The sequence below is a fragment of the Gymnogyps californianus genome, chromosome 6, assembly GCF_018139145.2.
Source record: "Gymnogyps californianus isolate 813 chromosome 6, ASM1813914v2, whole genome shotgun sequence".
NCBI lineage: Eukaryota > Metazoa > Chordata > Aves > Accipitriformes > Cathartidae > Gymnogyps > Gymnogyps californianus.
The window spans coordinates 29,279,353-29,306,405 of record NC_059476.1 but is presented as its reverse complement, the minus strand read 5'-3'; the positions used below and the strand labels follow the sequence as shown (position 1 = coordinate 29,306,405).

The following is a 27,053-nucleotide window of genomic DNA, read 5'->3' as shown; positions in this document are numbered from 1 at the left end:
TGGGGAGTAAAGTGGAAGACAACAGATTGGAATTGAAGATTGAATACTTCCAACTGAAGACTGGAATACTTCAGAAAGATGGTCCCAAAGACACATTTTTGTTTTTTTTAATATAGAGATATCTGTTACATTCTGCCCAAATGCTTCTTGTTTTTATTAAAAAGAGGTGGGTAGATAAGTGTATTTTAGAAAACGTGCTTTCAAAAGAGAACCAGTTCATAAAGACTATTCATAAAGATTAAATTCTCCCTAGCATCCTGCTCTTACAAGTTTATAAAAAAGGTCCAAACATCAAGGGCCACAGCTTGACACCTGATCAGGGACAAGAATGAAACTCCAGCTAAACTCAGTTAGATCACTTGAGCAGTCCTGAGCTCAAACGCTACATTTAACCTTTGCTGCTTTCTGAGGAAGTCGTTTTACTGGGGCAGAAGAGGGCAGCGACCAAACAAAGGAAGACCAGTCATTTCTACCCTTACCTTTTCACTCCATGCCCACAGACCAGCCGCAAGGAAGGCCACCCCAGCTAGCTAAAACAAAAAGAAAAAATAGATTAGATATACTAATCAACACATTCTCAAACACTTAGCCAGTACCACTGTTGCTCAATTAAAACAAATATTGTCTGCAATGTCAGACAATAGTAATGGGACATTCTTCCCCATGAGTCAGTCTCTTGCAAAAAGGATTTAGAGTGCTTTTATTCCACAGCATTCTTGCATTTTATAACTACTTTTTACAAGTATTTCAATTTGATTATTCAAGAAGCACACAGTACTAAATTAACAATTCCACACAGTAGCATGCAAGTGTCCCAATGACTTGCTCTAAACCTTTTGCCTGCACCCTAATGAAGATTTCAGAACATTTAATGCATTTTGAGGTTATTCCCTATTTAGTAATTTTATAGTACCACCCCAGACAGTAGCCATGCTTGACTCTCCACAACTTCTCAGTGTCAAGGCTCATTACATCAGCCTCTTCTCTAATTAGACACAGTTTGTCTTCTGAATCCTTACCTTGTTTAAGCCCTTTTGAATTAAGCTGAAGTAGTGGCCCATCCGCTTACTTTCAATAAGCAACAAATCTAATTGACAACGTACAAACCCTACACCAATTCACATGTTTGTAGAATAACTATTTCCAAATTATTTTCACCCAAATGAAGCAAGACATCCTTGTTCTAGTCTTTTATTTCCCTTCTCCATTCTCAGGCAGTTTGTCTTTAATATCCAATTTCAATAATCAAACTAAAATGACCTCTCTACAAACTGAGGGCAGCTCCCCCTCATTACCTAAAACGGCATTCTACCCTGCTATGTGCATGTAACCTTAAAAGACATTGAGGTGCAGAGGCGTGTCCAAAGAAGAGCAACAAAGCTGGTGAAGGGTCTAGAGAACAGGGCCTATGAAGAGCAGCTGAGGGAACTGGGGTTGTTTAGCCTGGAGAAAAGGAGGCTCAGGGGAGACCTTATCACTCTCTACAACTACTTGAAAGGAGGTTGTAGCAAGGTGGGTGTCACTCTTCTCCCAGGTAACAACGATAGGACAAGAGGAAACAGCCTCAAGTTGCGCCAGGGGTGGTTTAGATTGGATATTAGGAAAAATTTATTCACCAAAAGGGTTGTCAAGCATTGGAACAGGCTGCCTGGGGAAGCTGAGTCACCATCCCTGGAGGTATTTAAAAGAAGTGTAGATGTGGCACTTAGGGGCATGGTTTAGTGGTGGACTGGCAGTGCTAGTTTAACGGTTGGACTCAACCTTAAAGGTCTCTTCCAACCTAAATGATTCTATATAAAGGACTGAGGTTGCTTCCCCTGCCCCAAGCCTTACACACATTGACAAGTACATCGCAACAACTGAAAAACGTCTTGAAAAAGGGGCCCTTCCCTCTAGGAAATGCAGCCACCTCCCATGAAATAAACAGGCATCACAGGCAATTCCCCACAGCACAGGCAAGAAACAAAAATGGGACCCTCTTACAGTCACACAAGAAAATATACATGTAGATTTTAAGTACTGCTGGGTTCACTGCCTGCTGACCCTAAACTGCACTCAGGGCAAAGAAAGTTGTTCTGGGTTTACTCTGCTGGGGAGAGTGAGGGAAAGGAAAACCAAAAAGGGCTGCAAAGGTCATTCATGTCATTCTGTAAAAATTACTCAAATGATGTTAGACACTTCTATCTAGGCATGAAGTGTTATATGCCATATTTTAGGGCTTAAGCACAAAGATTAACCAACCAAATCCACTACTAATACATGGAAAGAGTTACAACTAGGCAAAGCAGTGCTAAATAAGTTAAATTTCCAGATGTTGCTTAATAAGCAACAGCACAATGACTACTCATCTCAGACTCTGAATAAGCTAAGAACATTCAAAGTGATGATTTGGATCTAAGCACAACTTTAGAAATACTATTAAAACCATGTAGACATAAACAGAATATTGACCCAGATTACCCCTAAATCTTAACCCAATGATTTTCAGATGAAGAAGCAAAACAGGAAAAAAATAATCAATAATCAAACTTGTATGTCATGAAGTTACACAGTGCATGCAATTGATGCATCCTTCACCCTTTCTCATTCCAAATGCTCCAGGAATGCTGGGAGACATGTGAAGACAGCTGGTATAATTTGCAGTAATCAGGGTAAATTACACAGTAGACAGCTGGATCTTTGGGAACTTTCTAAAAAAATGAGGAAAAAAAAGAATTGGGAAGACACACATCTTCCACACTCTGTATACAAACTAACATTAGTGTAACACTAATACTATGCTATTGAATATACAAGTAGGGTGTCCTCTTCAGACTAGCTGCTTTCCATTATAATCACCATCTTAAATTGTAATAGATTCTTAAGTAGATTTTTCACTAGCATGCTTCATTCTCACCTCTGTACATGAACATTGCTCTCATGTTTTTATAAAGCATTCAGTTTCACAAAACTACACTGTTTTTGCAAAGTTATTTCCATGAGCACCTACGCAAACTATCTACAAGTAAAACAGTTTACCAGGAGAAAAATAAACCTAGTCTCACAGAATCAACATGGATAAGTCTAAAACTTAATTCAGCTAAGACACAAGTGATGCACTAGAAGCAGCCAAACCACATACATTAGGTTTCTTTAGCAAAAGACAGTGAAGTATGATGTACTTGCAGAAGAAACAAAGCCATCAGCCACTACCTTTACAGGTGCAATGACCAAGACAACCAATTTGCAAGGAAGTAAAGTTGTAGTTATTTAACCAAATGAGATTTCTTTGCTTTAAATACCATGTGCAAGAAGATACTTTAAAGTATCTCATTGAAAACTATCGTAAAATATTAGCAATGCTAACTGAAAGCATCCCCAGGGCGAGAGTGAGCAAGCCAGATATTTCTAGAGAGGCATTTAGAACTTTGTCTTTCACCAGAATCTGGATGTGTAAGCAAGAACAAACTGGACTACCCAATTCACTTCTATGCCATAGTCATTTAAGCCATATACTGCATGAAAGGTTACATGGAAACATACACAAAGCAGCTCAACTGTACCCCTTTGAACAGGAAACTGAAACTAGTAAGCAGCATTTGGTCATTTCCTGCTTTAGAACTGAAAAATCCACATTATTAACATATTGCATTGAGCTGTAAGCTCTGCTCAGGAGATGTACAATACTGACTCCAACTCACAGACAGCATGTACAAGACCACTTAGCTTAAGCATTATCCATTCCCAACCACACTATGAATTCCTTTGACTATGCTATTAGAATCACCCTACTAACTGAGAAAACAGGTCTAATTTGTTTCTCAAATCTAGGTTGCAGCTAAACATAATTCTTGCAAGACCACCCTTGCACACAAACTGATTTTGTGTCAGCCTGCCTCAAGGTCTGATTAGAAACAATGGGACTGCATTCCTATTGCACTCAGGTTTTGTAAGCACAAAATGTTACTCTTACGGAGAACACTTTTTCCACCCCCTGGACAATCCTGTTTTACACTGTAGCTCCACCCATGCCAGAGCAATCAGTAGCCTACAGCCCTTCCTTCCTACCCTTGTCTCTTCCCAGACTTTTCCTCTCAGGGTCAGGAAACCGCCTGGTGGTGGATTCCTTCCTCTTCCTGGCACAGCCTTGCTGTTTTGTATGTTCCTGAAAAACAACATACACTGCAAAAGCCAAGAAAATCTTATGCTAGCCTGGGTCTTCTCTTACTTTTAAAAAATGAGCTCAGAATTCTTTTCCAGAACTTAGAGAATTTTCACCCTTCATCATCATGTTCAGGGCAAAAACGCCACATCTCCTATAGCATGAGTGCAAAGTTTTATTTTTTCTCCAAAAACCCTTAAGAACCACAAACAAAGCTACAAAGGATTAGAAGATAAATCAAGATGACAGCAGCTAAAAGCTATTTTACCCTCTCACCTCAATTCATCTGAGAGACAGTGAGCTCACATGCAACCCAAAAGGCTTTGGCAGAGGCCACATGCAATCCTTCACTGAAATAGCCATGTCCTGGCTGAGGTGCAATTCCTGGACTACCCCAAAAATCCTTCAACTGGAGACAAAGCAGCAAGCACCAGAAGACATGTGATTGAGACAGCACCTTTCATTCCCTGGGCCTTCCCAAGTGCATGCTGGAAGGCACAGAGCAGTGCTGCACCCCAAGACAGGGCACCCCTGCACTCCCCCTGGGGTCAGTTGTCCACCTCCTGCCTCCTCCTTCCACTGGGGCTTTCACAGGGCTCAGTTTCAAAATGACTCAGAACAGAAAGGTGCCAGAACCAAGCTCTTCACCTTATATTAGTGCAGTTTTTTAATTTCATTATGACAAATGAAGCTATTTCGCAAAAAAAAAAAGCTTTAAAACGCAAAAGGAGGTCCAGCCTTGCTGTAATAGGATAATTTCACTTAAACTTCTGAGCACTCCCTGCAGGGCTATCTTAATGGTTGCAATACTGCTTCATCACTACTCGTTAAAACAAGTGTACCTGGAGAAGTTAAATCTTATTGGCATGCTTAAAAAGCAAGACGAAAATAAAGTAATCCCACATTAAAATCATGCCTAGGAAGACAGAGCCTTCCTATGACCTCCATTCCCTTTCTTACAAGGGAAAGCCAAGCACAAAGAATAGAGAAGTGATTTTGCAAGCCAGTTGTACACAATTAACTCAAAGCCATTAGAACTGAACCTTCTATTGCCAAGTTGCCCATCTGAAAAAAAAATTCCGAAGAATTAAGATTTACAGATTTCTGAAGGCTGATTAAACCATGAGCTTACCGTTATTAAAAGTCATATTTATCCTGAGTTCAATATTTTGTTCCACCTCAATCTATGTGAACTGTATTTGAAACATGACAAACTGAAGAAAAGTAACCACCCACTAAAAAGTTTAAGTATTCTGTAAACTACTCTAAGTCATCATATGCTTTAACATTAAAGTTTATACAGTCACTGATATTATCTTTAGAGCTACAAAAGGGAAGTCAACATGCATCTTTTAGTAAGCATGACAAAAAACCAAATGCAACTATTTATATGCAAATTACCTGGCTTGTGAATAAACAGTGTCATGAGTTGAGACACAGGCGAGCTACCATCATACCTCCAGTAACAGCTTAAATGGGCAAAAGGCTGTCTGCACACCTATCTAAATACCATCCCTCATACCCATAATAGGTATGAGGTATACCCATAGAGTGGCCACCCTCACTAAACACAAACACTCACAAAATAAGCTCCCACAAGCATCTGTCCTGCAAGCCAAGAAAAGTGAATCAAGACTAACATTCCTTCCTTAAATGCTGCTTATTCAAGTCATGGTTACATTTCCCTTCTGATTTTGTAGTCTTCAGTTTAAGGCACATAGAAAGTTTACTTTGTTCTACACACGATGGATTTGTCCAATTAAAGAGACTGTTAGACTAGTCATCCCAGCCAGCAGGATGTCATAGGCTCCTGAATCACTGTGTCAGCTAAATGATTCATGCATTCCCTATAGGAGTGTCTACCCTCCCACTCAACATTTACATAGCTTGTTCTACAACTAAAGGTGCCCAACTCTTATCAAAAGACCTGTAGTTACACATAATTTACTAGGTCAGCCTGATAACTTCTCAGCAGAAGCCTCAGACCATTCATTGAGCAAGCTACCAAGATTACTAGTACCTGTTCAGAAAACCAATTCCTCCAGCCAACAGATCAGCTGAAACACACAAGCTGTATTTCAAATTCTCCTCAATTTTTCTGCATCTCTTTAAAAATGATTCTTTAAGGAAAAGAAAAATTGTTGGATCTTCATAATTAATTTTAAGAAAATACAGTTAAAAAAAGAAATTTGAAGAAAGTGAAATATAATGACTCTGCAGGGAATAAAAAAATAGAGACAAAATTAATTCCTCTGAAAAAGCAGAGGCAAATTCTTGATAGTATTCACAGTAAAGAAAAAAATTTCAGTTTTTCAAAGGTTGTTTACCCATCAAAAATAGTAATAGACCCCACTTCATGAGACACTAGAAAGAAAGCAGAGGTCTAGAACAATCCTAACATATTCATGAACAAAAGAGTCTGTCCATTTCTCACATACCCCCACACTATCTGCTGAAGAGCATCCACCCAGGTACAAAGTGATTTCTCTGAAAACCAGAGCAGCTTGACAAATATTACTTCTCATTGCACCACACTCCACCTCAGGTACATGGGAATTGTACTACATAGAAGAAAAATAACTACAGAGCCGGTGGCCTTCGAGCATGTACTCTGACATGAGGTCATGATGAGAATCCTCAATTGCTGGGGGAAAAAAATCATCATTAATGAACATTTGCACTATGGCAATATTGTGGCCAATTAACCCTGACCGGAAAAAAGTTTCTACGCAAACCACACACATCTTTTCTGCCCTGTTATCCACACAAGGATAAACTCCTCTGTGGCTTAATGCCACAGTATCATGTTAAAACATTGCACTAGTAAACAAGAGGTGGTGACAGTAGCAAGAAGTTCTGTGGTTTTCAACAACAATACCCAAACATTGCAGTCTCAGTATTACCGGGCCTTCTAACATTTTTATTAGGCTGAAGACAGCAGACAATTGATGAGTAAAAAGCTCACAAGACTCTCAGCTCTTCTCTTTGATCACCGATTTCCTACCCTACAGGTCTTGCTTTCAACAGAAAATTGGGCCGTATGACCTCCAGGAGTTCCATCAAACCTAGACCTTTCTATGATTCTAAATTAATTCAGAATTTTGTCCATCATACATGCAGCTTTCAAAAAAGCTTATTGTCTGCCTTAAATACTGCCAAAGCAGCCAAAATGTGCAGAAACGCCAACCTAGTCTACCAGAAGTTTATGTGGGTTAATGTCGTGCTTTAATCCCAGCCAGCAACTAAGCACCACGCAGCCACTCACTCATTCCTCCCACCCAGTGGGATGGGGGAGAGAATCGGAAAAAAGTAAGACTCATGGGTTGAGATAAAGGCAGTTTAATATGACAGAAAGGAAGGAAAATAATGATAATAATAAAATGACCATAATAATACTAAAAGAATTAGAATATACAAACCAAGCGATGCACAATGCAATTGCTCACCACTCGCCGACCGATGCCCAGTTAGTTCCCGAGCAGCGATCTGCCCCTCCTGGCCAGCTCACCCCTGTTTATATACTGGGCATGACATCATATGGTATGGAATATCCCTTTGGTCGGTTTGAGTCAGCTGTCTCAGCTGTGTCCCCTCCCAACTTCTTGTGCCCCTCCAGCCTTCTGGTTGGCTGAGCATGAGAAGCTGAAAAATCCTTGACTTCGGATAAGCACTACTTGCAACAACTAAAACCATCAGTGTGTTAGCAACATTATTCTCACACTAAGTCCAAAACATGACACTATACCAGCTACTAGGAAGAAGATTAACTCTGTCCCAGCCGAAACCAGGACAGTTAATCAAGCAAAATACCAAGTCATTACTGACAAGTACAAACAAGATTCTGCAGCCTGCAATTTATGTTCAAATACTAAACCCCTTTTTTTACTGAAGTTAAATAAAGACTTGGGTAATAATTCTGTATATCTTAAATTTTAGGTATTAAAATGTTGACATGGTTTAAGGAATCACAGTAAACAAATAGAATTAATATAGTCTTCTCTAGCACGTCTGCTGATCTCAGACAAGTCAGGATCAGGAGAATCAATTTTTACTCTTAACTTAAACAAGTTGCTTCAACCACATACCATACTTTGATTCTTACTATCTGATCCTTTTGGCTTTGAAAAAATCTAAACATTTTTAGAAGAGGCTATCCATACTAAGAAATATCTCAACTCAATCAGAACATTAATCCAAACTGCCAGCACCAGGCAAGTCACTGTATCTGCACTTCTCTATGACTACCCAATGCCCTTCTATGACTGCAGTTTACCATGACTTCAGGTGTGAACTCCTAACATTTGACCTGCAAGTTCTGAAAAGAATTATTAAGTTTCTGAACTGCATCTTTACCTTCACCTTCCCCTCACAGACATGTTAACTATTTCTAACGCAATGCTATGCGTTAACCTTTGAATAGCCCCCTTTTCCAAGGTAGCTAGGTGCTTCAGTGATCTTGACCATCATAGACATCTAAAACCACACACCTGTTTTTGCACTCTTTCCACATTCACAATTCTAAACAAACATTATAGGCAGGTTAGTCCCTAGCTAAGTATTTCAAGACACTATCAGACAATTTTGCTGCCCACAGAGCATGACATTTAAGATCTTGACTATGTTGTAATGCCAGCTGTTGACACATCTCTGGGGCAGTTCCTTTCTTCTCTTCTGCATAGTGTATTTACAGCTACACCACCCCAACACAGAGATCAAAGATGATCTGAAAGGAGGTATTAAAATAGAATTCTCTTAACAGGGAAGCAACTTAACATACCACTTAAGTGCATTTAAAGGCAGCTTTAACCTTTGCCCAAACACAACCAGCATTTAATAGCCTCTGTCATTCAAAAGACAGAGGCCTTGTCAGCAACAGTAGAGACTATACTATTTTCTTTTGACAAATCCTTTAAGCAGATCTTTCCTTTCTTCGTTTAAAAAACCTAAGAAAACCAGTTTTATCTGCTTCACTCCTTTATCTTCACTCAGAAGGTAAGACAGAAGGAAGGGGCAAGTAAGGGAAAGATTGTGAGGAATCAGTATCCATATAATTTTCAATAATAATTACTTTCTCACATGGGATAAGCTTCAATTCCAAAACACCAGGGACATACCATACATCAGCTTCTTGTTTCAGGTAAATATTTCAGCCTGTTCTCTTGAACAGAGGAAGGAAGTTAATAAAACTGAGGTATGCCTAAACTATTTCAGTCTTTACATTTTGTACTCACCCAGAAGACAATGTTGTAGCTGAAGAGCAGGTATTTGTACCAACAGCTGACTTCTGCATTAGAATATCGGTAATAGTGCATCTTCTATAGCACAGCGTCTGCACAGAAGAGAAAGAATGAGAAGAAATAGGTAGTGAAAGATTTTAAGAATAAAGAATTTTTTTCCAGGTCTCTTTTGCTGTGTTGAGAAAGGGACTATATTAACCTATACCGTATGCCATTCAGAGGTATGTTCAAAGTCAGCTCAGAAACTTCTGCTGACCCTAAACTCCCTCTAAGTATTTGTTGCTTAATAATCCTATCTTCTTTAAGCACCCTTATGTGGTAACAGGGAGGGACACCCAAAAAGGAAACTAGCTATACAGTTACCCTAGGAAGATCTGCATCAGCAAGTTGACATTCATCCGCTTTCTCACTCCTTCAAAACCATTTTACTTACAGACAGCTGCTTAGACTTATGCAGAAGTCTAAACACACACCCTGTGGATTGCACATCCAACAATCCAGCTAGCAAGATGTTAGAAGTGGTCACCCAGAAAACCTCAGTGTCTACAGACTGCTAAACATAATAGGCAACTGTACTCTGTCTTTTCCATATTTTAATGTTTCTTTACCAAATCAGTACTGCATAAGACATTTTAGTCTCAAGAACAAAAGCCCCACCATTAAACAGCTGATCTCTGCAGAGTTCGGTTGTCTTGCTTCCTTACATACACTAGAGATAAGGTTCAACTGCAACTGTTGCTCAAATATTTCAGAGAACTACAGCTTTTCAGAGTATCATAACTAAACCACCTCTGCAGAAATGCCATGCATAGGGAAAAAGAAACAGAGGCCAAGCAGCTAAAGCAAGAGCCAGAGCGGGGAAGACAAAGCACTCACATAGCCCTCACATTCTAGAGAGCTGCCCGCACAAGTGCTGCCTATGACAGACAAGAAGCAGTTCCACATTTCAACCCTCTACTCACTTGAGGTAAATGTTTTCCTCCCATAAGATGTCAGTCAAAGGCTTGCAACAGGGAAGCAAGCATAGAGAATTTTCAAACATCTCATAACTAAGAAAGACTTCAAGGACTACGCTGACCTGGACATTCACAGACAGCATGCAAAAACCAAGCTTACCCAGCAAAGTCTGAAACCAAGCACCATGGAACAAAGCACTTAAGATCTCCCCCACATCCACAGCCTTGACAAGGAAAACTAATTTTTTAGAATGCAATCTGCACCTGGGTGCAAAAAAAACCAATCCCACTGAAAGAAGGAACAGAAGCAAATACCTGTCAGCTTTGAGAATCCCATTCAATACAATAAACAGCTTGCTTTAGCTTTGAAGTGAAATACCAATTATTTTCCAGGACAATTATTGTGTACTACCATCAGTGTCTTATTGGAGCAGCTTATTTTTTGAAATCTCAACACAAATACTTCAAGCCTTGCCTTAAAATTTTTTCCCCTGAAGCTAAAACCACACACACACAAACAGATCAAGAACACATAACAGACATCTCCAGCCCACAAGACTATGGACAGAGATCCCAAACGGACTTTGATTTTCCTTCCAGGGGTCTCTCCATACCAGGCTTTGCTTCCATCTGGAAGCAGATTAAGAGTCCTTCCTTGGTCCAGACACATCCCCCATCCCTCTTCAAGCTCAGCCAGGAAGTTTCATTGCTGCCCAACCAAATGGAAATAGTTTTCAGAAATGCAGAGACCATGTAGAGAAATCTAAGGAGGGTACATTTTGGTAGAATACTCCATAGCTTTAAGTAGTTATGGAAAAACCAATGGGAAAATCATGTGACTTGGCATAGCAAAGTAAGATTGCAAGCCTTGTGGACAGAGAATAATTTCTGCTTCTTTCAAGCTAAAATGGCCTACGTTTGCATGAGAGGAATTTTCAGATCCTACTGAAAGTTGGTAGGTATTATACAAGTCATACTGATCCACTTGACATGAAGTAGACCAATACGTATACAATAAAGCCAGACATCACCTAAGTAGCCTTCATGCAGATGCTACCTATGCAGGTTGCTTAAGATACATTACCCACAGGTGACTCTAGATGACTGCATCTGAACCAACACAGCAGCCAACAAAAAAATCATTAAAGGAAGGAATTACTCCTCCTGATGCCATATGAGAGAGAGTAAAAAAATTCCATATGAGACAGAGTAAAACCGAGTTAAGTCAGAAGTAAAACATTTTTTCCTCAATAGCCCCAGTAAAGGGACTGAACACACAGAATGAACTACTTAGCTGGTTTCAGAGAAATGCAGTCTGGAGAAAGATTAAAGGATATACTGCACATTCTTACAAAAACAATACCTGCAAAATTCATCAGGCTAGAGAGTGTGAACATTCACCATTAACATCTGAGCTTGATATTTCCACAGTTCAGATGTTGATTTCCACACAGTTTTAACCAAATACTGAAAACAAGTTTTTTTGCCTTCCAAAACCTCACCTTATAACTAGGTTCTAATGTTCACAGTTCATTTTTAGCAAAAAGTACTTAACCTTTGTTTTAACAAAGAAAATTGTACTTTATGGCAGTACAGGCAGTGACTGGAAAGGACTTTCCTAGATGTGACCCAGTCATATACATAAGCTGAGCTTTGCAATATACATTCCTTAGTACACAGTTTTGTTTCCTCATGCCCTGGTTCAGCTTTAGTTACTGACTTTTTCAACCCATCCAGCTTCACATACAACATTTAGGAATGTTACTATTATGAGACACAGTAAAGAAAACTTGTTTAAACACCACTCTCCTGACATGCTTTTCTAAGCCTGCAGCTGAGAGAATACCAGAGAAGGAACAAACACTTGGTTTTTCCAACTTCATTTCAGTCTCTAGCTCCAAATGGCAATTTATATTTCAACAATCAACAGTCATACACCTCTCCAAGTCAGTAAGTCTGATGTGTCCAGGGAAGAGAAGGAAAAGAGGGGACACTAGGAGACAACAGCAGAACCCCACGAATCTCAGAGTCCAAGACTCCATTTGCATCAGTGTAAGCCTGTGTTACAGCAATATACTGGCTGCCAGTGCAAACACATTCTCCGGATGCAGGCACACTGAGGCCTCCATCACTGTTCTGCCTCCCTCCCCATGAAAATCAGGATCCTGGCAAAAGAGAGGAGCAGCAACTGTAAAATGCACATACTACTAATAAGAAACATTGCTTTTGCTGCTGCTACCACTACAAAAGAGGAGGCAGCAGGTGGCATTTAGCTAGCACATCATTAAATTCCATAAAAATGGGGCTCTAGTAGACAGAGAGGCTTAAAATATAATTGAGGCAGAAAGCCAAGCATACCATTTCAGAATCTAAAATACAAACATACTCTGAAGTCTTACTTTTTGTTAGGTTGCTCTCCCTGGCATTGGGACTTACATCCAGCTGTTCAAGTCCCAACTGTAGTGAAACTATTCACAGGAATAAGAGCATCAAAAGTACCCTTACTGATAAGCACCGTTCCCCACCTACCTCATCATTTTCACCACCAGCTTGTGAGACATTTCTCCCCATTTCCCCATACAACTAGCAAGATGCCCCAAGTCAATACCAATCACAGTACTTCCACAGAATGAAAAAGCAAAATGCCTTATTTTTAATACACTGGTTTTTTTCTTTTAATGCTCTGAAGTGACAGGGGGCCTAGTACTACCAGTACTGGTTCCTTGTTGCAAGAAGCTGCCCTATAACAGCACATGGCTCCCCAGACAGATGTCACCTTCTGAAACACCTGCCTATATTAAGAGTGGATTTGACTTACTCTCTTTGCTTATCCTCATCAGGAGTCCTTTGGTTCTTCTTGACAGACCACCGAACACCATATGGAGCAGTGTAATGACTGCTGGTGTGGGAGTGACAATAAATCTAAAGTGTAGGTGTGTCTGACTTTCCCCTAACCCTACAAATAAACAGACCAAGCAATCCACTCAAGGCCGCACAGCCACCTTCCCCGTGTTTATACTAAAAGCAGTCATGTTTCCTAATGTAGGAGGCATCTGTTACCAGTCTAGAAATCTGCTACAATAGTATTTCATTTAATTTACATCACAGGCTGCATAACTATGGTTAGGCAATACTACAAAACACTTGGAAGACTGAAGTAGTATGTGGGCAGCATAGACTAGTAACTTTCTCTACTGTGTTTCAGACAAAGCAAGTCACATTGTGTCAGCTGACAGTTATCACCCACTCATGACAACCGGAATTTCTAAAAATTAAATACAGAGCACTGCTGCTTTGGTAGAATATATAATTGTCTTGGTGTTCACAGCTTTAGTGAAGGGAAAAAATGTAGTTGTCATCAAGAGGCTACTGCCACTTCCAAAGCATTTCTACACCCACGGATTCCAGTCTTACCTTCAAAACGCTACAGCAATGATATTCGTAGTCTATAGATTTTAACTCTCAAAACTGAAGCTGTGATATATTAAACACTAATTTGGATATGCAGGGAAATCCTCACAGATAAGATGTTAAATCTACAACAAGAACAACTGGAACACTAATGCACATCTCTAGATCTAGGTCCACAAATTCTTTTGACCCTCAGGAGGTGTTAACTTTACAAGGCAGACCTAAGTCACACTGCAGTTCCAAGTTCAGCCAGGACTGCCATCATGTGTAGTCCTGATCCCCTTCCTTGCCCCCTCCTAAAATCCACAACCATTAATCATCCTACTCAGCAGAGCAAACAATCATACAGCAAATCACGTAGCAAATCTTCAGGTCAATCCTGTGATCTTGTACCACACGCCAAGAAGAAAACGGTTTTAAGCCTTCCAATCTACCTCCCCAGAGCTCATACAAATGCCAGTGTGGGTGCAGTCAGGAGGTGGCAAGAGAACAAGGATGGGAGGCCAGAAGCAGTGCTAGCTTCTGAGAGCGCTCATGGAAATGCAGCACCCCTGCAATACCAGCCTACACCAGCACCACAGGCAACACACTTGAAGCTAACACACTGACGCTGATGAAGCTGGGGGAACAGGGGCAGAACTGAGGCAAGAGAAAACAAAAAATTTCATTTTGTGAGCTGTTGGCTGCTCCCCCCATCATTCATCAATACAAAGCATCAAGTCTATATGAAGCTAGTGAAGCAAATAAAAGTCAAAAGAAGAACGCACTGAGGAGCAAGAAGAATTAAAATACAGCAAGATATGCATTTTGCACTTTGGCCTATCTTTTGATATGACTACTTAATTCCATTACTCCAACACCAAATCTATATCAAAAAGCATCAGTTCATTCATTCAAGACATGATGCCATCTTCTTTGGAGGTGCTCTATCACTAGAGGGGGGTTTTTTGTGAAGTTGAAAGAAGACTTGTCACTGACCAGGGATAGTTCAGAGATTTTTCTCAGGACCTTCTGAAAATGGAGCAACTAAGAGGCACCTACAGACTGCTCTTTCCACATCCCAGAAAGAAGCTGACCACGAAGGGAGTCTTAATGTTCAGTACAATCTCTGGGTGCTGGGCATCAAATCTTCACATGTAATGACTGAGCTGGTGCAACACAAAGGCAAGAAAAACTGACACGATTTGGAGCTCTTAGAGGCTAATCTGTTCCTGGAAGCAGAGATAGTAGCCCTGCCGATGACTCAGGAACTCCCTGCAAGGATGTGTCATCTTTATTTTTGTAATTTTGCCTCCAAGGAACTCTGACTGGAGCCTCACAAAGAATATACAAGCTTCTCTTAAGGAATACAAGTACAGCGTATTTACTTCTGCTGCAGTCCAGAAGAGTAGAGAAATATTTGCTCACTCTTAGAGGAAACCTGAGGATTACTCAACAAAAGGGTATTTTTTAAACTTGAAAGACTCATGATGCAAGACAGATATTGCTAACAGATTATCCTTGTTTTACTAGAAAAAATAATGGCAGATAACAGATCTCTGAACTCAATGGAAAATATGACCAAAGTCAGACAGATTTCTTAAGATATCGTCTTTTGGGGCTCTTATTTTTGTAGTGTGTTGAAGACTCAAAGTCCTCAAAGTATTTGAAGAATATTTCAAGCACAAGTTGGTCCAATACAAACTCTACAAAACAATCCCTCAGAGCAGATCCAATCCCCTATAAATGGGAAGAGCTTCAGGTTTCAGTGACCAGGCTTTATTCACTACAGCACAAATTGCAACTTAGGAAAACTTGTAAAGAACATACACCAGTGTTCCCAAATCCAAAACAAGGAAGCAGCGATTGGGAAGAGCTCCACTCCAGCTCTATAGACAACTCACACTAAAGTTATGCATGTGCTTTTGGCCAAGCCACTACTAATGTGGATGAGTTGCATCTGAAATACCATGTAAGAGTACTCTGAACTTAGACTAACATTCAGAATGTAGACACCTTAAATTCTGAAAAATAATCTACGTGGGCATCACAAAGCATCATCTTTTAACCTCTTCTGAACTGCCCACTTGACTAACATCAATACTTCAGCATAAAAGCTCTACACTGCACAACTGTAATTCAAGGAGCTATTCAAGCTATCATTCATGGGATATTTTCAGCTCCACTTGATTTCTTAAACTAACAGAAATACACTAAAGGAAGACTTGAAAAAGGCAAGCAGAATTAGGGATCGCTCCCACAGCAATTAAAAAGCAGTGACAGAGGACAAGAGCAGTTGTAACAATTTCACTTTTCACTGTTCTTCACACAGAAGCTACCAAAAGACATAGTTGGCTAGCCTTCCTTTCACATGTTAAAGTCTTTATTCATACTTAGCTATAAAAGCTACTAGTAACACTAAAAATATCCACAAAACAAAAGCAGCTCCAAAAATTCCACATTTTCATTTATACAAACTGGTCAGAATGAAAGCCAATGACACTGTAGAATGCAAGTATTGGCCATGTAAATTCAAACTGCAAATATTTTTAGTTATTGACACTGAGGAGATGTACGACAACTCGGCTATCCACTGAATTTTACTAGGTTTATGCTACTTCTGCTCCACTGACCTCAGGTTCACTGAACTAATAAGTGAACAGATAAGAGACTTTCCGCTCCACCATAGAGCAGCACTTGACAAAGGCACCAACTGAAAGGCATGTATCTCTTACCTAGTTCAAGGGAAATCTGCTCCAAGTAGCTAACTGCAAATAAAGTGTATACTCCATATTCTGACTTAAAGCAAGAGATAGCACCGGAAGCAGAAAGAAAAGGAAATGTCACAAGTAAACTGAGTCTAAAAGCCAGTGATTTTCCAAACATGAGCAGAAGAGTGAAAGACCGTAGAAGAGAGAAGGATCTTTTTGTAAGCTGTCAGGCTCTTTATTAATATTTAAGAATTGCAGACAACAGCAGGAGTACAGGATGTAGGGCCTTCACTGACCTTATCCTCAAAAGCACTATGGGATAACCCATGCTCATGCAAGTTAAAACTCAGCTGGATTACACCAGGATAAGTGAAAGCAACACTAGACACTGTCACTACAGTTCAATGGATGGCTCATTAACATCTTTGGAAAGTTTGGAAAAAATCTTTCATGTCTATGAAAATTTTCTTTCACAAAGCTTTGGACTAGTTTCACCTGAATAGGAGCTTGCCTGTGTTGTAACTTATTTAGTATATGCAACAAACCACAAGCTATGTTTTCCTTTTACTTTGCAGAAAGTTCAGGTATTGTGAAACACATAGAAATGTGTCAGTCATTCTGACCAGGAGTTTATTCACTCGAGGGAGCAAAGCCTGTTAGAACAAGTAGCCAGAATAATCGTAGCTGATCAAAACTCCTCAGCTGCTTTCTACTACCTCTCATGAGAGCAGATACATACCCACTCCCTGTAACATCAACACTAGCAAGGCAAAACTCAAGGTCTCAAATTAAAGCAAGCATGGAATCTGACTTTTTTTCCTTCCAACAGAAGGTTTTGGAACCCTTACAAAGTAAATATTTTATTTGAGGAGCCAGAACTTCCAGTTTGGGGAATAATTTTAGTTCTATTTAGTGATACAACCATAACAGAACCTATTCCACACACGTTGCCTGCTCCCTCCCATACCTCCATACAGACCAAAATGTTTCAAGAAAAAAAATGGGTCCTCCATTTGCTATATCACTTTATATCACAAAAATAAGTCACAACTTAGAGAACAGACAGGAAGCCACCAACTTTCTCTGTTGACAAATCCACTCTTTCTTCAGAGAACATCCTAATTATTTTTTTTTTTAAACACATATTGTGGCTTTCCTCCATTTCCAGGAAAGCCACTTGTTCAAGTCTCCAGTTACATTTCAGCCAAAAAGGATACCCCTTCATTTTCTTTTTTCATAAGAGAGAAAAACAGGAGACTGATTATAGTAATATACACTAAAGAAATGACGAACATGTAATTTGTTTTGTTTTTTTTCTTAAAAACATTCCTTGCTTTGGGTATAACATGCAGTCTGTCCACATCCACACCATATTTCTTAGCCTTTACACTGAATGTTCCTATATATTTATTTATGTAATATATAAATATGTTATGTATAATAAAATAGATATTTAACAATTTAAACTAGATCAAGGTATCTCTACATTAAAAAAAGAATTCCCACATTGACATCTGATCTCTGCTAATGAGCATGCTAAGAAATGAATGCATGTATCTGTACAATATTAGTTACATTCACCACTTGTTCTAGTTAAACAATGCTGTCTCCATGTCATGGAGACATGATGTGGAGCTGAATTCGTAAAAATTCAATTTCTTCTCCCCTCCCACCCCAAGTAACAGGACCCATGTTTTTAAACATCAGAGGAACAGTCATTCCAAATGAGGCACCCTCCCAGCACCAGGGGATGCTACTTATTGGGGGGATGGGCTGTTAATGTGTGTTGGGTTTGGAGACAGTGCTTTCAAAGCTTTCTTTCTTTCGCTGCCCTCCACCTCGTACACCAATTGCATTCACAACACACCCAGGAGAACTTTATCTTACTTGCCGAGCAGGACCATCACCAGCTCACAGGCCACGAGAAAATAGCTCTTTGTGGCCACGTAGACAGCTCAACCACCATGTAATTATTCTCCCTACCAACTGACTCTCTGCTAAAGAAACACACTTGCATGATTTTCAAAAACCAACTAGCAGGTAAACCTCTAACACAACACCGGAAAACATTAGAGATATGACAAAATGGCATTCACCAAGCACCTCACGATCCCAACCACTGCCAGTTCTTCAGCAGACTACACGTCTCAGCCCAAAGACATAGAAATAAGCTAATGCTTCAGGAGACGTAGCAGGTAGGTTCACAAAGCACCCTGCACACGCTACCACAGCACAAGGAAAAAGAATTAAAAAGACAAAGACTGAAGCTGCTCGAGGCCAAGCTCATGCTTGAACGGCTCCAGCCCTTCCCCCAAGACCCAGTGCTCAGGCAGGTCGTGAGAAACCCTCGACTGTCTCCCTGGAAGACTCTGCATCCGCCCCAGGGGAAGGAGGAAAAACAGGCTTTCCACCTCTCAGGATTATGTCAAGAACAACATGGTGCCCTTAAGAGATCAGGGCAGCAAAGGCTGTAAAGTGACACCATCAGAGCTCCTTCCAATGCAGATGTCAGTCTCTGCAATAGCTAACAGCAAATGCACCAGCAGAATTAGAAGGTGCAGAGGTTAGACACAAACACTTCCTAATCTGTGCCTTTCAATAAAGGAAAAAAACAAATACCTCCAGAGGAAAAAAAAGAAATGTGAGAACACAGGAAACTGCCATCTTAACTGGCTGACAGCATGACTGGTTACACAAGTAGCACAGCCCAAAGAAAACCCAGAGCAGAACACCACCTTCCCTTCTCACTTGTCCCAGACGGACAAGGTCTTTCAGTTGAACTCCCTTCTGCTCTGCAGAAGCAGACCACTGCTATGACCGCTTTGTCAAAATACCCTTTGCAACCTCAGTGCACTGTACACTTTGCAAGGAAAGCCACCTTGTTTTCTTCTGAGAGTCATCTCACTAATTGCCTATCCATTAATTTCAAGTCAGACAACTTTTTAGATGAACCTTCTTCCTCCACAGGCTTGCCATGCAGATAAACTGAAGTAACTTAATACTCAGGGCAGGACAGAAAGCTTTGCTTTTTTGTACCCTTTATTATATATAGCTATACCACTGCATTCATATTCCACACAACATTAAGTACTTCCCTGAGCACCATTTAATAACAAATTGTTGAGGGGAAAGAAATGTGTGTCAAGAGAATCAGCTCCACATCCTGGCAGTCACAAGGCTGCTGTCAGATAGAGACCAAAGTCCAACATCTCAGGTGTCTTCCTTCAGATGCGAATTACTTGAGCCTATTCCCTTTGTTTTCTATTCCAGGAGTTTCTAGATGTCAGTGTACATATTTCAGCACTGATTTTATACCCCAAAGGAAGAGTAGACAGCTCTCACCAAGCAGAACAAATCACACTCTTTTTGAAATATTAAAATTCACAGCATTCAGCTGCCTTTGAATACTGTGCTTCATTCTGCTTCCTGTAGCTGCAACTGCAGCAACTGGAAGCTGCCTTGTTACCTCCAAGTCAATCAATTATTTAGACAAAACACCTTTCCAGAGACACTCAACTATCAATGTCTTTGAGCAGGAAACAAAAACCTTTAAAATAGGAAAAAAGATTTCTGGAAAGGGCTGTTGGGCCACATGAACAAGTTTGGTTTTGTACACTAGCAACCTGTCTGAAAAAATGAAAAAGCCAAAATAAAACCACCCATAAAAAAGCCAAAAGCTCATACGCACACACAAGCTCAGCAAGTGCCTGAGCCTGTTAGTGCCAAAGGAAAAGCCCCAACTACATCAGGGGGCTTCAGCACAGGTCTTCACATGGAAGACCTTTATCAATTTGTTATAAATACCTGCTCTCTAGACTGGGAGTGTAAAACAGAGAAGCTCCTTTGTAATACCAGGACAACATTCAACAATGCTTACTGCAAACAGCAAGAGAAAGCAAAGCCCTATGTTATTACACTCTTGCCTTTCACATCCAGGTTCAGATTAAGGATGAAGACAGCCCTAAGACTTCCAGCTTTTGCACTGTCTTCCAAAGACAAGGACACAGAAACAGCTCTCAGAAGAGACACATGTAAGCAGGCACTCTGGATAAGAACAGAAATTCATTCACTCACACATATCATGTATGAGCTTTACTACAAGGAAAGGAATAAAACACTGTTGCTTTGGTCCCCAAAAGGAAGAGAGACAGGAAACACTGAAGCAAAACAAGTGCTGGTCCCCCCCTTCCAAACAGGCTGAGGCACACTTTGAACCAGAAAGGAAAATAAATTTACTTTTAAATCCTGCTAAGAGCCCCGGGTTTGGATACAGTTCCTCTTGTGGTCAGCATATTTTATTTTCATTTGCTAAAAGTTTTCTGCATAAGTGATAACAGAATTCAAGTGTGAATAATCAAGCAGAACGATACTTTTCCTCTCTCAAAGGCCTTCATTTCCAAGATTTATGTCAGATTGGTAAAGGTAGTCAGCAAAAGCCTGGCCATGCAAGTCAGTGGTTTCAACTGCAAACATTGCAATCCCTTATCCTGTCAATATTTGAGGATCACCATTTCCTGCAGGTTAAATCCTTTGCTGTAATCCTCACCTGTGACATGCCTAAAATAGAACAATTTACCCAACAATGATTTTTCAGCTCACTGACCATACTGAAAACAGGTTCTCTTCAGTCACCCAGAATAAAGAGAAGCTGTTTTACAATGCAAAAAATTCAAATACAAAGACATTCAACTATATTTAAGTAATTAAATTGTGGCTGTTTTCAAAATGAAGTCATCTGAACCTAGACACTTTGTTTTCCCCCCCCTCTTTTTTTGACTGCTAGATTAAAATCAGATCTCAGCCTTTTTGGGGGGGACCCAAACTATTAAAACCCACACATACCTAACCTTGACAAGCTTTAGTCTGATCATCTCTGACATTGTCCTTAACCTTTCCTTTATCAGGTACTTTTGGCTGAGCATGAGCCAAAGGGTCAAGGAGAAGGATCCTGTTCCTGCCCAAGCTGCGCTAGGGGCTGGAAGGCTGTGTCGGTACCCTCACACAAGCTACCAACACTACAGCTCTAGAAGAGCCATAGATTTTAGGACTGTGCAATACTAGTGAGGAAGACACATGACCATCCTTTGGACATACAATCAGAAGCCACCTGGACAAGGACCATTTCTTAATTCCCCCTTAGCAACAGCCTGCAACATTTACTCTGAAGTAAAAAAAATTCTTGTTTGAGGGTTTTATTTACTTTATCTGAGGTACTTAAGCTTAAAGCAACATGAAAACCATAGCATGTTCATGGATTTTATGAATTGCAGCCTGTTAGCCTTGGAAATACACCAGATGCCAAAGCACAAAAGTCCATTCTACCAGAAACAGGAAGTTTTGACCCGGAAGCCACAGTGCAAAGCAGCATGGCACAAAAAGCCCACAAGTAAAAACATTCTTGATTCACATGTGAGGCATAAACGTCTCCTTTGTCTGGTGTCTGAAAGCCACGTATTTTACCATACCCCACCCAAGTGGAAATTTTTTAGTAAAAGCAGAAAATGACAAAGAGAGGATCTGTAGGAACAGTTTTGACAATAGCTCGGTGAACTCCGCTTCCTCTCACACACACCTCAATGAGATTTCTAGTCTAACACAGTGAGATCAGAACGAGAGTTTTATTTATTCACGCTCAGCAGTGCTAAAACTGTACCACACCTAATACACAATGGGAAACTTGATAGAGGACTATGACAATTAATTGTAGGAGTTTGTCAGCAGAAAAATCCCTCCCTCCCCTTTTTTTCCCCCTCCCAAACATCAGTTTACAGGTAATGGCCGACTGGTAGCCACACACCAAAGCTTCATAAACTAAATATACCCTCTAAGAAAATCAGAGGTCAGCCTCAAGATGAAACAATCTATAAGGGATCAAAAAGCATATTCCTCAGTTATTCATTAGCCTACAACTTAAACTTCTTCATCCAGATTATCTACATATTTGCATCCAGATATGACCAAATTCATAACACACCATGTCAACAGTTTTCTTGCTACATCTAAGAGCAAAAAGTTACATCTTCAATACCAAAGTAAGTGCCCCAATTAGACAACATTTTAGGGCTCAGAGCAAGGGCTTTTTATGATCCTTTCATTAAGTATTATAAGGCTTAAAGCTAGCAAAAGGTAGCCCAGAACACACCCCTGTCCTGGTTTCAGCTGGGATAGAGTTAATTTTCTTCTTAGTAGCTGGTACAGTGTGCTTTGGATTTAGTGTGAGAATAATGTTGCTAACACACTGATGTTTTAGTTGTTGCTAAGTAGCGCTTATCCTAACTCAAGGACTTTCCAGTTTCCCATGCTCTGCCAGCAAGCAGGTGTGCAAGAAGCTGGGAGGGAGCATGGCCGGGGCAGCTGACCCCAACTAGCCAAAGGGATATTCCATACCATGGAATGTCATGCCCAGTATATAAACTGAGGGCAGTTGGCCAGGAGGGGCGGATCACTGCTGGGGCATCAGTCAGCAGGCAGCGAGCAATGGCATTGTGCATCACCTGTCTTTTCTTGGGCTTTATTTCTCTGTTATATTCCTTTTCATTATTATTGTTATTATATTCGTATTATTGTTATTATTATATTTTAGTTATTAAACTGTTCTTATCTCAACCCACGAGTTTTAGTTTTTTCCCCCAATTCTCCTCCCCATCCCACTGGCAGGGGGGAGGAGTGAGGAGCTGCGTGGTACGTAGCTGCTGGCTGGGGTTAAACCGCAACAACCCCATTTCAGTCCTGTTAGGTATATTACCTATATGAAGGCTCTGGCACAGACGCTGTTCCTAACAAAAGATAACTTTTTCCTTTCTTTTCTGCCATTCCCTCCCACCCCCCAACCCCACCCCCCGACAAGGGGGCAGGGAGGACAGGAAAGAGGCTTTAAACAGGAAAACAGCATAAGATTAATTATTCTACAACGCACTAAATGTCACGCAAAGCCTATGCCCAGAGACAAGAATAAGACTCAATTAAGGTTTCTTCTGATTTGGTCTTCTTACCTGGGGACTGGACATAACGCTTCAACACAAAGGAAGCTACAAAGGAAGCTACCTGGATCAACCTACACTAAATAAAAATCACACAGAGCACACACCGGACAGAAGAGCAACTTGGAATGATTTTGATTTTGTTCTAGACCTCACCTTTAGCAAGTCCATCTATGAGCAAGATCAACAAAAAAGCAAAATACCAACCACGTAACTTACTCACACATTGTTTTTCAACACTATTATAAATGCATTTCCAAACTTTTGGGAAGCTATTTCTAAAAATTGCTGTTTCAGTGGCATTGTAATTTTGAACATGAAAATCTTCTAAGGACAGACAACATCACTGTTCTTCTCTCCCCAACCCACAAGAACAGAGTGAAGAGGACATACATCAGACCCTGAAAGTACCTTCTTCCATGGTCATCAGCCAGAGGACAAAGAACACCATTCCACCAACACAGATGTCCTGGATTTGTTCAAAAAAACAACCAAAACACAAAAGCTGCAAAGCAGTTTCCCCCACAGCTCATTCCTACTTCACCCCAATGACTAGACCAATGAATTCCCACCTGACCCCTTCTCTCCCCACACAATTCCTCTGCCAAGCAGATAGTGGCAGCACCTCAGCCATCCACACCCAAGCATTTAAAGTTTCACACATTTATTGTAAGTATAAAATGGCTCAGGAAGTCATAAAGAGCATGTGAGTACTGATGCCTAACTCACTGATGGAGATAGCCAGAAAGGAGAGCATCACCCCACTGAGCATTTATGAACAAGATATGCCCTGTACTTCCATTCTCTAGGAGCTGGTTTCCTTCCATTTTAACCAGAGCTCTAGGTCACAAGCTTTGTGTCCCTATAAAAAAAAGCAGTGCTGGAAAAATCTTATCCTGCCAGGTATCTTAAAACACCCTTCCCTCCACCACCTTTGAAGACCTACTAAAGAAGGGAAAACCAACACAACAAGTAACTTACCTTATTTTTACAGCAGGTTTTTTTTTTATTCAGAAAGGCTCAAAATGAAACCACTAAGTCTACATTGAGTATGTGAGGTAAAGTTAGACATATGTTTAACAGCCTTATGCAGATACTCTGAAAGTGTAAAATAGGAGTTTGTTCTACACAAAAAAAAAAGCCAGTATTGAAGTTAGGCACATATAACACCATGGGTCCTCCATAATACCAAGCCTTTTCCAGCTTAGGTTAAACTCTCTCCCTAGAAACGCACGAGGGCCATTCCCTTCCTTAAAAAAAGTTTACAAAGGAAAAAAAACACTTTCCCCACATTAACCGTACATTTCACTTGAACTCTCATTAGGTCTGTATGCAGCAGCTTCTCAGCAGCACTCTGTAGCCGTCACAGACCAGAAATAAGACATTCACCTGAAACTACAAAGACAACCAGGTAGAAGGTAAACGACCAAACGGGAACTGGTGATGTGTTAATTATCCAAACACCCATCCTGGGACACCACAGAAGCCGAAACAGGCCCGGCCGTCGAGCGCGCTCGACGGCCGGGCCTGTTTCGGCAGGAAGCTGAATGGGTGTCAGAGAGGTCCCTCGCTAACACAGCTTACAAATAATTAAAGTTAAAATTAAAAAAAAAAAAGTTACAGGCCTCAGTCCTCGCACACCCGGAGCAGTTGCTTCTGCTAACAGCAACACCTGGATTAAGGGCAGGGGCTGGCAGCAGCCGGTGCGATGGCCGAGTAAGGAGCAGGCAAACGCCGCCCCGCAGCTGCAGCACCCCGAAAGGCCTTTGTTTTTTTAAAAAAAAATATTTTTCTCCCTTGTGGCACCTCATTCAACGAAACAACTTCGCATGAGCTCCCAGAGGAAGCCTCGCCCGGCCTCTCCGGCTTCCTTTAATGGACAATGGCAAAGGCTCGCCATAGCCCCGCGTTTTCGGGAAACTACGAAGTCGGAGGGCTGCTGCCCGCCCCGAGGGAGGGCGGCCGGGCAGCGCTTGCTCCTCGCCGGTTCAATGGCTACCAGATCCCAGGGAATGTTGCAGGGGAGAGCCGTGCTCCAGGGGGTGGGGGGTCACAATGCCGGTGCTTAAACACAGGGAGGGGGGCAGGGGGAGAAAGGGGCATTCCGTACGGCGGGGACACGGCGCGACCTCCGGGGCAGACGGCTGAGGGGGACGCCCGGGCCGGCGGCGGGGCGGGCAGGGACTCACCAGGGGCAGCAGCCTGCTCGGTAAGTTTCGCCAAGTTGGGCGGAGAGCGAGGCGGCGGTCGGCGTAATCGGGGGTCCCTCCGCTGCCTCGGCTAGTCCATGGACATGGCGCGGCGGCGCTCCCGGACCTTCCCCGCGTCAGCGCGGCCGGCCACCAGCGCCAGGGGTGCCTCTCCACGGAGCCCAGCCGAGCCGCCCCGCCGCTGCCGTGCTCCCGCCGGGGGCCGAGGCAGTACGGAAACGCACGCCCGTCCGCCCCTCCGGCCACGCCCGCTCTCAGGAGGCAGCCGTCCCCCACACAAAGGGGACGCGCAGGGGGCGCAGCTCTCCCTTCGACCCCCAGGCTCCCGCGGGCCTCCGGACGGCTTCGCCTGCTGTGACCCCCACAGGCGTCCCCCGAGCTGGCGGGGGAGCGCCGGCGGCCCGCGAAGACCCTCGAGGCCGGGCGGAGGCTGCGAGCGCCAGCGGCCCCCGCCCCGCCCCAGCGTCGGGAACGGCCGCCCCTCACGTTCCCGCCGCCCCTTCCCCGCAGCCCCCTTCGGCGGCTCCGCGGGCGGACGGCCGTGACCGCTCCGCGGGGCGCTCAGCTTTTGTATTTCAGACTAGTTTTCTGGTCGAGATGGCCGCGTCCCCCGCCCTGCGGAAGAGGCTGAGAAAGGCAGCCTGCCCCGCGCCCCGCCCCCGGGCCGGGCTGAGGGAGCTCGGCTGCGGGCCGCGCGGCCGGCCCGTCCCCTCCCTCAACGGCGCTTCTTTCCCCCCCAGGGGCTTTCGGAGCGAGAACCGGCATGCCAGGGACAGCACTTTCGGGGTAATATTGAAGGCACAGTCGAGCTTTACCTGGAAAGCCAGAAGGCGAAGGAAAAAAATAACACGACTCCGAAGAGTATTTTGAGTCTTCAGGCGTCCCGGAGCTTTTAAATCTCTCTTTCGAGGCGCTGGGATAGGAAGGAAGAGAAGGAGGAGCTGAGTCGTGGTTTTTAAACCCATGTGGTGAGCAACTGATAGCTCACACCTGAGGCAGTCACCGCCTGGCAGGTGGGGAAATGTCCTCCCCTTCCCGGCCTAGCTTAGCTCCTAACTTCCATGCGCTGCTCCTGCTCTGTTCTTTTCTGTACCTTACGATCTCCCTTGACACAGGGAAGCACTTCTGTCACCTTCATTCTCTTCCTCATATATACAGCAAAACTGTTTTCTTCAGTGCCTCACTAACTACGAAAATACATTTGTATGCAGGAAGGCAAGGCTAAGGAAGGTAGTTCAACACCAGAGGCATTATTACAGGCCGCCTCATATTCTCTACGCTTCTTTTACCTGCTCCAGGGCTTGGACTTTGGGGACTTCCTTATTCCCCCTAGATCAGGAACAATCACCGCTCACAAAGACAGCAGCAATCCCACCGAGGGCTCGGCTAAAGGGTGAAAGGAACCGTTGAGCAATTAAACGGGGGAGG

At 42.2% G+C, this 27,053-nt stretch overlaps 1 protein-coding gene across 4 annotated transcripts in view; it reads right to left on the bottom strand.

The window, feature by feature from the left end:
* The window catches only part of TSPAN14 (tetraspanin 14), a 60,286-nt gene extending 33,779 nt beyond the window's left edge, over window positions 1–26,507 (bottom strand). For 3 of the 4 annotated variants that reach the window (XM_050898715.1, XM_050898714.1, XM_050898712.1), the window contains exons 1-3: window positions 26,441–26,507; window positions 9,373–9,470; window positions 480–530 (exon numbers count right to left, since the gene is read on the bottom strand). In XM_050898715.1, coding sequence (XP_050754672.1) covers window positions 480–530; window positions 9,373–9,453 — 132 coding nt within the window. In that variant the 5' untranslated portion in view covers window positions 9,454–9,470; window positions 26,441–26,507. Of the gene's footprint in view, window positions 1–479; window positions 531–9,372; window positions 9,471–25,604; window positions 25,677–26,440 lie in introns of those variants that run through there. The other variant, XM_050898713.1, reaches the window with a different exon arrangement.
* Window positions 26,508–27,053: the final 546 nt, after the last annotated feature.